The 9,784-nt window shown below is 47.8% G+C and overlaps 5 protein-coding genes across 5 annotated transcripts; 3 read left to right on the top strand and 2 right to left on the bottom strand.

Moving 5' to 3' along the window:
* Positions 1–903: 903 nt before the first annotated feature.
* On the top strand, positions 904–1,656 carry LOC128469045 (histone H1B-like). The gene has a single exon (XM_053450841.1). The coding sequence runs from the start codon at positions 932–934 to the stop codon at positions 1,568–1,570; it is 639 nt and encodes a 212-aa protein (XP_053306816.1). The 5' UTR covers positions 904–931; the 3' UTR covers positions 1,571–1,656.
* A 305-nt stretch (positions 1,657–1,961) lies between these two features.
* LOC128468889 (histone H3) lies at positions 1,962–2,472 on the bottom strand. The gene has a single exon (XM_053450706.1). The coding sequence runs from the start codon at positions 2,470–2,472 to the stop codon at positions 2,062–2,064; it is 411 nt and encodes a 136-aa protein (XP_053306681.1). The 3' UTR covers positions 1,962–2,061.
* Positions 2,473–3,124: 652 nt separating this feature from the next.
* Positions 3,125–3,470, top strand: LOC128469025 (histone H4). Its single transcript, XM_053450824.1, has one exon. The coding sequence runs from the start codon at positions 3,153–3,155 to the stop codon at positions 3,462–3,464; it is 312 nt and encodes a 103-aa protein (XP_053306799.1). The 5' UTR covers positions 3,125–3,152; the 3' UTR covers positions 3,465–3,470.
* A 689-nt stretch (positions 3,471–4,159) lies between these two features.
* Positions 4,160–4,656, bottom strand: LOC128468968 (histone H2B 1.1-like). The gene has a single exon (XM_053450774.1). It carries the CDS (start codon positions 4,589–4,591, stop codon positions 4,211–4,213), a length of 381 nt encoding a protein of 126 aa, XP_053306749.1. The 5' UTR covers positions 4,592–4,656; the 3' UTR covers positions 4,160–4,210.
* Positions 4,657–4,942: 286 nt separating this feature from the next.
* Positions 4,943–5,335, top strand: LOC128468939 (histone H2A type 2-B-like). Its single transcript, XM_053450750.1, has one exon. It carries the CDS (start codon positions 4,943–4,945, stop codon positions 5,333–5,335), a length of 393 nt encoding a protein of 130 aa, XP_053306725.1.
* Positions 5,336–9,784: the final 4,449 nt, after the last annotated feature.

Raw genomic sequence — 9,784 nt, 5'->3', positions numbered from 1 at the left:
TCCCCTTTCTAGTTCTATACACTCGCACTCACGTTAAAGAAATAGTATATACATCATTAACACACAGTGGTGCATGCACACAAACACATTCTCACGCTTAACCCTTTCCTCACTAACGTATGCTCACGCGCTAATACACACAAACACACTCTCGCACATAAAACGTCCTGATAAGACAGAACCTAATCTTAATAATTACTTTTATGATTTTGAATAATAAATAAATAATATAATACGCTAATAATAAATAACCCCTAAGTAAACTCTTGTCAGCTACGAGTCCTAAGACAATCATCAGACCGGCAGGCAGCCAGGCACTAGCAGTAGAAATACAATTTATTTTAAATTATTTAATTGATTATTATTAGTTAAAAATATCCATCATTTTTAATGTTATTCTTTAATGTATAAATATTAGGCGATTCTTAAATAATAATAAATGATTGGGTTATATAAATTTGTAGATTAAGTTTAAGGGTAAATTAATCTTTAATAGGTGATACCGTTTTAAAGAATTTATTTTATTATCTGTATTCATTATTTTATTTATTTATTATTTCACACCTCTTGGGTGCTGTTCCCTGGCAGTTTATTTTTTCTTTCTTTTTTTGGGGGGGGGCTGCACGGTTAAAGAAATTCAACTGCTTTGGAGTTAGGATCTATAATTAGAAGTGTGATGAGACGTTTACGCGCAAACGGTAAATATATTTTCCTTTCAAACCCCCCTCTCCCTGACTGCAAATCCAGCGATGCCCCGGCGATCGGCAGCATGGGGAGGTTTCAGAAACGGCGTCCAATCATAGGCTCGCAGGCTACTGCTCATGAACCAATGAATGTGCGGCAGCTCGTCTATAAAAGCCAAACTTCTGGCGGTTTAACCCCGTGTTTACGTTCGATTTGAACTGTTTTCTGGCGGGATCCAGGCAGTGAGATGGCCGAGACAGCTCCTTCCCCGGCGCCTCCGCCGGCAGAAACCTCTTCCAAGAAGAAACAGCCGAAGAAGCCGGCAGCTGCAAAAAGCCGTCCTGTGAAGTCCGGTCCCAGTGTCTCCGAGCTGATTGTGAAAGCGGTCTCTGCGTCCAAGGAGCGCAGCGGAGTGTCTCTCGCAGCTCTTAAAAAAGCACTCGCTGCTGGCGGCTACGACGTAGAAAAGAATAACAGCCGCCTGAAGCTCGCTCTCAAGGGTCTGGTGTCTAAAGAGACCCTGATCCAGCTGAAAGGAAGCGGTGCCTCTGGCTCTTTCAAGCTGAACAAGAAGCAGCTGGAGAGCAGAGAGAAGACATCAAAGAAGAAGGAAATTCCCGTAAAGCCTAAAAAAGTAGCCTCTAAGAAGGTTGTGAAGTCGCCCAAGAAAGCCCCTGCAGGAGTGAAGAAAAGCCCGAAAAAGATCAAGAAACCGTCGGCCGCTGCCAAGAGTCCCAAGAAGCCTAAGGTTGTTAAAGCGAAGAAAGCTGGCAAGAGCCCAGCTAAGAAGGCCACAAAGCCCAAGGCAGCCAAAAGCCCCGCTAAGCCCAAGGCTGCCAAAAGCCCCGCTAAACCCAAGGCTAAAAAGGCAGCCCCCAGAAAGTGAGAAGGGGGGGCGTGGGTTTTGGAGCGCCTCTGGTGTGTGCTTTCCCACTTAATTCCTCACACAAAAGGTTCTTTTCAGAACCATCATATCCTCCGAAAAAAGAAAAAGCGTTTAATCACCGGCCGCGGCTATGTGGGCCACCCGCTGAAAGCCTAGCCCCATACTTGTGTGTTATGCATGGATTCACATATTCGGCCAGCGCTCTCGCTCGGAGCGCTGTCCGTAACATAATAGAGATGAGGGGCGGGCTTGAAGATTGTGCTTTGCCGTTACTCGTTATGCCCAGCCGCGAATCGGTCGCTTGACGGCTCGCTCGGTAGTGGGATAACGGTGTGAGATGTTTCAAGCTTGGCCGCGAAGAACAGGGTTAATTTCGTGCATGCGAAGGGAAACACAAAACACAAGCTCGTTTGAGTGACAATGTGGTGGCTCTTAAAAGAGCCTTTGTGGGAGGGTGAGGGGAAAATCGCGTTCGCCCACACCACGTTTATTTAAGCACGTTCTCCTCTGATCCTGCGAGCCAGCTGAATGTCTTTTGGCATGATAGTAACCCGCTTAGCGTGAATAGCACACAAGTTGGTGTCTTCGAAAAGCCCCACGAGGTAAGCCTCGCTGGCTTCCTGGAGAGCCATAACAGCAGAACTCTGGAAACGTAGATCGGTCTTGAAATCTTGAGCAATCTCACGGACCAGCCGCTGGAAAGGCAGCTTTCGGATAAGCAACTCCGTAGACTTCTGGTAACGGCGGATTTCCCTAAGAGCTACGGTGCCCGGGCGGTAGCGATGTGGCTTCTTCACGCCGCCGGTAGCTGGAGCGCTTTTCCTCGCAGCTTTGGTCGCCAGCTGCTTCCGAGGAGCTTTTCCTCCGGTGGACTTACGGGCTGTCTGTTTGGTGCGAGCCATGCTGGTGCGTGCAGATCTGCTTCAACGACGAATCCAACGTAACTGTAACGATTCTGTGGCCAACTCAAGCCCTTTATAGAGTAGAGGTGAATGTGATTGGATACGCTTAATCACGCCCCTCTTTTTCATAGGCTAGGACGATGATTTGAAAAACCCAGCCTTTGATCAAGAGAATTCGGTGTGGAGAGTTATCTTTTTTTTTATTTATTTAAATTAAATGCTCGTTAGCTGCGGTTCTTTTTTTTTATTTAGTTCTTCTCCTCTTTTTTGGTTAGCCTCCTACCTAGTGAAGTTGTGTACTGGGTGACCGTTAACAGCGATACGGCGAAAGCTAAAAGCCCGCCTTTATCTTGGTCTCCGTTTGGCGTTTATTTACAGCGAAATGCTGCCACCTAGTGGTAAATGAGGGATCGTCGAAAGCAATCACGTGGCGGTGAGGGAGGCAAAAGCATTAAGGTTTCCCGCGGGCGGGCTTTTGATATTCCTAAATAGCCAATCGGTGGCTGAGGCACGTTTGGAAGCTTCTCCAGCCAACCAACGATAAGCATATATTCAAAAAGCAACACCCCCTTGAGGCAGCATGGTGCGGTTCCCCATCAGGTCCGTCCAGTACGCATAAAAGAAAGCGGGCCGGCCGTACGCGAGTATTGTGCTGTGGAACTCGTGGAGTAAACGCGATCATGTCTGGCCGTGGCAAAGGAGGTAAGGGACTCGGGAAAGGTGGCGCAAAGAGGCACAGGAAGGTGCTTCGGGATAACATCCAGGGAATCACCAAGCCTGCTATCCGCCGTTTGGCTCGCAGAGGAGGTGTAAAGCGTATCTCTGGGCTCATCTATGAGGAGACCCGTGGTGTGCTCAAAGTGTTTTTGGAGAATGTGATTCGTGACGCAGTCACTTATACTGAGCATGCCAAGAGGAAAACCGTTACCGCTATGGACGTGGTGTATGCCTTGAAACGCCAAGGCCGTACTCTGTACGGTTTCGGAGGTTAAGCTTGTTCACTCGTGACCCTTAAACACCCAACGGCTCTTTTCAGAGCCACCCACACCCTCTCTTAGGCTATGATCATACTCCCAGAGTCTGCCCGCGCTTTTCTATGCACACCTTGAAATAACTAGCTGAACAGTGGCTGGGTCTGGCTATAGATTGAGCTACTGGCAGAACATGGGGTGAGATCGGCAGCTGGTGTCGTCCAAAGGCTGGCCTCGCTTGAATGGGGGCTGACACGTCCCAGGGTTAATAGGCGCCGTCTGTGGTAGTTATCTGAATTCTGTATGTCCCAGTATGTGTGTGATTGTTATTATGACTTTATCGTCCCCTCATGTCTTATCCTGTTTTCAGGACAATAGACCCACGATGTAGCTCAGCTTGGGCTAGCCGCAGTGTTAAAGCAGCCCCTTCTCTCTGCAACGCTGGTTCTGTCTGACGGTGAAGGGGTTAATCCCTTGGGTCCCAGCAGGAGAAATCAGCGATTAGCTGGAATACCCAATCAGCGTACAGATCGTTGCCATTACAGGAGCCCCTTCACCTTGGGCTCCTCTTGCCAAGCAGTCTGGTCGACGGGCACAACACCCCAGCTGATCTGGAGGAGTGAGGAGCACATTTCAATGCTCACAAATGCTCTTCCCAGAGCTAGCAGTCCAACAAAAGAGGCTACATAATTCACATAGCTCTGAGACAGACCGTGTGGGTGGCTCTCAAAAGAGCCTTTGTTTAAAGAGAGAGAACAAAGAGAACTTTACTTGGCGCTGGTGTACTTGGTAACAGCCTTGGTGCCCTCTGACACAGCGTGCTTGGCCAGCTCTCCAGGAAGGAGGAGGCGTACAGCAGTCTGAATCTCCCGAGAAGTGATAGTGGAGCGCTTGTTGTAATGGGCTAGGCGTGAAGCTTCCCCGGCAATGCGCTCAAAGATATCATTAACAAACGAGTTCATGATACCCATGGCCTTGGAGGAAATGCCAGTGTCTGGATGCACCTGCTTCAGTACTTTGTACACATAGATCGCGTAGCTTTCCTTTCTGCTCTTCTTGCGTTTCTTCCCATCTTTTTTCTGGGTCTTCGTAACGGCTTTCTTAGAGCCTTTCTTCGGAGCAGGGGCAGATTTCGCTGGATCAGGCATTGCGTCTGCTTTCCTTTCAACACGGAACACAAAAAACCGTGACGAATACTGAAAGGTTACTGCGCCGGGCCCTTCCTTTTATAGGCACCGCATGCAAATAAGGCCGTTCTGCTGTCTCGCTTCCGATTCGATGAGGTTGTCACGTGTGAAGATGCGGCCGCCCATAAACCGCAGTGCCTACACCGATTGGTGTCTCAGACTATTTCCAGCCGATTGGCTGTTTTGAAAAGGAACCAATCAGTGACGAATAGCGTCACGGGGGAAGCTACAAATAGCTGGGTAAGCGAGCGGCGTTTCTTTGTAACGTACTATTTCGTCAAGTATCTGCGCGATTATTTGTTGAGTCAAAGTATGTCTGGCAGAGGAAAACAAGGTGGAAAGGTTCGTGCTAAGGCGAAGACACGTTCTTCCCGGGCTGGTCTGCAGTTCCCTGTCGGCCGTGTGCATAGGCTTCTTCGCAAGGGTAATTATGCCGAGAGAGTAGGGGCCGGCGCACCCGTGTATCTGGCAGCGGTGTTGGAGTATCTGACTGCAGAGATATTGGAGTTGGCTGGTAACGCTGCACGCGACAACAAAAAGACCCGTATAATTCCACGCCACCTGCAACTCGCTGTTCGTAACGACGAGGAGCTCAATAAGCTGCTCGGAGGGGTCACCATTGCTCAGGGAGGTGTTCTACCCAACATCCAGGCGGTGCTCTTGCCCAAGAAGACCGAGAGCCACAAGCCTGCCAAGAGCAAGTGAGTGCGGTAATCGGTAACCGCAGGGCAATTGGCCAACACCACCAAAGGCTCTTTTCAGAGCCACCCATAATCTCTGGAACAAGCTATATCTGTCTTGCTATAAATTTGCTGCAAACTTCTTTATAGGCAACTGCTTTCCACTGCAGTTTTTCAGCCCGATGTTTAGTTGCTGGGCTTAACGGTGGCTAAACACCATTCATACAAGCTACATCATACACCCTACCGCTCCCCCTCCGTCCGTTTCAGGGTTAAAATTCGTGGCAAAGCTGCCAGCACTTACACGGATAAATATGGTTCTCAAGAAAGGTGGGTGGGCAAGTGCTACCACACGGTGGCAGCATTGCATAAGAAATTGTGGTTTACCGCAAATTAATGTGTCAGAAGCCGGGAATCCCTCAGCTGTGTGATGATCGTGTAGCTGGCAATGGTCTGGGGAGCGTATTAATGAATTTGATAATCACTGAGAGAGAGCCGTGAGTAGCTCCACTGTAGACATCTCCCTTGCCTCTGAAAGCTTAATTGCTAAGAAGGAATTAACCCTTCATATACCCCAAAGCAGTGATGCGAAGTTCGGATCAGTAAAGTGAATCGGATCATTTCGAGTCGGTCATTGAAATGATCCGATTCATGATCCGAATCTTTTGCCCAGTCCCTCCCTGCAGTCAAACTAAGGATTGGCCCCGCCCCTTTCATTAGGGTCAATGAACCCTCCTGCCTGGCTGCCTACTCTAGCGATGTCACTGAAGGAAGAGAATCGTTCAGAGATTCAAACCATTCAGAGAATATCACTGACACCACACTTTTATAAATAAATACATTAATAATCTTCACTGCCCCCAGGATTTAGATTCCCCTTAGATTGTCCACCTTTAGATTGCTTTACCTCTAACTGCACCTTTAGTTAACTTTATTAAATTAACCCTCAGTCATGGGCGTAGGAACCCCTAAAAATCTGGGGGGCATAGCAGTTTTACTGGTAGGGTATATTCTTGTTCAGTAAACTGGGAATTGTTCATGGCAAATTTTATATAAATGTATGTGTGTGTGTATGTACAATTTCCGCACAAAAAAAGTATCATGTTCAGTTTTCACAGAGAAGCTCTTTATTAAACAAACAGGTCAAAGAAAATTAACCGAAAGTTTGGCCTATATTTCAGTTATTTCACTTAGAACAACTGGTAATAATGCTTTAAGTAATGCACAATTGCCAACATTTTAACAAAAGATCCTACAGAAATACAATGATGCAATTAACCCTTTCCGCATTTGTGGTCTGGGAGCAGACAACACTTAAATACTCTTATAGAAATATTTTATTAACTGCAGGCAGAGTAAGACCCTACAACCAACGCACTGTAGTGGTTATGGTGCAAAGTAGCTGTTTTGCACACTGGGGCACAGTCATGATCCCCAAAACTGTTCCCACAAAGTTAGAAGCATAGTGTTGTCCAAAATGTCTTGGTTTATCACCTTCAGCTCATAAAACGTTCTACTGGATGAATGGGAGAAAATTCCCACAGAAACTCACAAAAAAAGACAAATCTTACAACCACAGATGGACCCCGCTGGACACGGCCACAGAGACTACTATGATGTATTGAAGGAACCATCTAAGACTCCTAACACGTCATACACACAAGAACATATCCGCACACTTAAACACTTGAATAACATGCACACGCATGCACACACTTACGTACACACACACAATGGGTTAAACATGTGTTACAGGGAATCATAATCTTCCCTTTAAGTACGACATGCCTGCTCATACACACACATGCACTGCTCTTACGCATGCCTGCCCACAAAAACACACGTATACGCTGCAATTGCCTGCACATACACACTTGCCAGTACTCACACATATGCACTACCCTTATACACGCCTGCCCAAACATACGTAATCTGCTCACACACACACACACACACACGCCTCCCCATAAATATACACTGCCCTTGCACATACTTACAAAGACGTATACACTATAAGACAAATACACTCCTTATATACACACATATACACTGCCCATACAGACGTACACGTATACACTGCCCATCCAGATACACACATATACACTGCCTATACACACGTACACATATACACTGCCCATACACACATACACATATACACTGCCCATACAGACGTACACATATACACTGCCCATACACACATACACATATACACTGCCCATACAGACGTACACATATACACTGCCCATACACACGTACACATATACACTGCCCATACACACGTACACATATACACTGCCCATACAGACGTACACATATACACTGCCCATACACACGTACACATATACACTGCCCATACAGACGTACACATATACACTGCCCATACACACGTACACATATACACTGCCCATACACACGTACACATATACACTGCCTATACACACATACACATATACACTGCCTATACACACATACACATATACACTGTCCATACACACGTACACATATACACTGCCCATACACACATACACATATACACTGCCCATACACACATACACATATACACTGTCCATACACACGTACACATATACACTGCCCATACACACGTACACATATACACTGCCTATACACACGTACACATATACACTGCCTATACACACGTACACATATACACTGCCCATACACACATACACATATACACTGTCCATACACACGTACACATATACACTGCCCATACACACATACACATATACACTGCCTATACACACATACACATATACACTGTCCATACACACGTACACATATACACTGCCCATACACACGTACACATATACACTGCCCATACAGACATATGCACATACACGCACATATACACAGCTGCCCTATACACATATGCCTGCCCAAGTGCCCATACACATGCCTTACCATATGTATATGCACACACAAATCTACCATCAGACCCCCCCACCTTCGTTCTCCACATCAGACCCCCCCCACCTTCGTTCTCCACATCAGACCCCCCCAACCCACCTTTGTTCTCCACATCAGACCCCCACAACCTTTGTTCTCCACATCAGACCCCCTCCCACCCACCTTTGTTCTCCACATCAGACCCCCTCCCACCCACCTTTGTTCTCCACATCAGACCCCCCCACAACCTTCGTTCTCTACATCAGACCCCCCCACAACCTTTGTTCTCCACATCAGACCCTCCAATAATCAAGCACCCACCCACCTTGGTTCTCCACAAATCTTACCTTTTCTTCCTTCTTCCTCCTTTCTGCTTTCTCTTCCTCCGTCCTGCTTCCTGCTTTCTGCTTCCTCCTTTCTGATTTCTGTTCTAACTTTCCTTCTGTTTGCCGCTCGCAGTCTGTGCAGTGCGGCTGCGGACAGCTGTTTCTGCTGAGCGCCGGGGCTGGATATAATCGTCATATCCCGTCGCCCGGCGCTCAGTTACAGACAGCTGGTGAGTGTGACCTTAATGCAGCTGCAGGACTGGTTGGGGAGATCACGGATTTCCCTAACCAGTCCTGCAGGCTGCAGCTGCCGATCGGGCAGCTGTGAGCACCCTCACAGCTGCACCCGAGTGCACTCACCCTGGGGGGGATTTCTATATTATCGGTCCCCCCCGCATGATTTCCTGGGGGGGATCCGTCCCCCCCGGTTCCTACGCCCGTGCCCTCAGTCCTCAGCATTAAATTAACCCTAAACACCCTATTAACCATTACTGCCCCTAAATTAACCCTAAAAACCCTCATTAACCATAACTGCCCCAGCGCGGCTATCGGACCCACGCCGGCTGTCCCGCGGTCCATCCCGGGGGAAGCTTCAACCTACTGCCGCTTGGCTCCCCTTCCCGTCCTACCTCATCCCTGTATCACCTGCCCTACCCATGGACTTCGGCTCTCGTAGCCCAGACACCCTCGCAGAGACTGGGGATCCCTTGTCACTGGAGCCGCTAGAGAGGTGGCGATCAGGCAGTGCGGCTATCGTACAAACGCCGGCTGTCCCGGGGAAACTTTGATTTGCTGCCGCTCGGGGTCCTTACGGATATTGCTCCGCTAGTGTCGGTGTGACGGACCGACCAGGGACCTCAGGTTCTCCCTCTCCACCAAGAGCGACTTCTCCCTTCAGGACAATAATTCCCCGCAATCTGTAGGCAATATCCCCAAGCAAAGTAAAGGGATGTCGCTATCCAGTACCCAAATAACCAGGCAAGACTAGTCTTTAGGTACAACAAAAGGAATAACTGTTTATTATGGGACAGGTGTCGCCTTTTATAGGTAGGGACACCACGAGGGGAGGAGGAGCAATACAACAGGACACCGGGACCACTAAGTCTGGGAGATAAAGAGCACACATTATCTTTATTAGATTATCTCTCAGACCTTAGTGTGCCGTGTGCAAACTTTTACAAAATAAGGCATTAATATAAATTTTTATTAGTAACACATTAAAGAGTTTCATGTCACTGGAT

This window comes from Spea bombifrons, chromosome 11 (assembly GCF_027358695.1).
Source record: "Spea bombifrons isolate aSpeBom1 chromosome 11, aSpeBom1.2.pri, whole genome shotgun sequence".
Classification (NCBI taxonomy): domain Eukaryota; kingdom Metazoa; phylum Chordata; class Amphibia; order Anura; family Pelobatidae; genus Spea; species Spea bombifrons.
This window is presented reverse-complemented; position numbering and strand designations above follow the sequence as displayed.

What these genes read in the sequence shown, in the direction of transcription:
- LOC128469045 (XM_053450841.1), top strand. Translation starts at nt 932, where the DNA reads ATGGCCGAGACAGCTCCTTCCCCGGCGCCTCCGCCGGCAGAAACCTCT.
- LOC128468889 (XM_053450706.1), bottom strand. Translation starts at nt 2,472, where the DNA reads ATGGCTCGCACCAAACAGACAGCCCGTAAGTCCACCGGAGGAAAAGCT.
- LOC128469025 (XM_053450824.1), top strand. Translation starts at nt 3,153, where the DNA reads ATGTCTGGCCGTGGCAAAGGAGGTAAGGGACTCGGGAAAGGTGGCGCA.
- LOC128468968 (XM_053450774.1), bottom strand. Translation starts at nt 4,591, where the DNA reads ATGCCTGATCCAGCGAAATCTGCCCCTGCTCCGAAGAAAGGCTCTAAG.
- LOC128468939 (XM_053450750.1), top strand. Translation starts at nt 4,943, where the DNA reads ATGTCTGGCAGAGGAAAACAAGGTGGAAAGGTTCGTGCTAAGGCGAAG.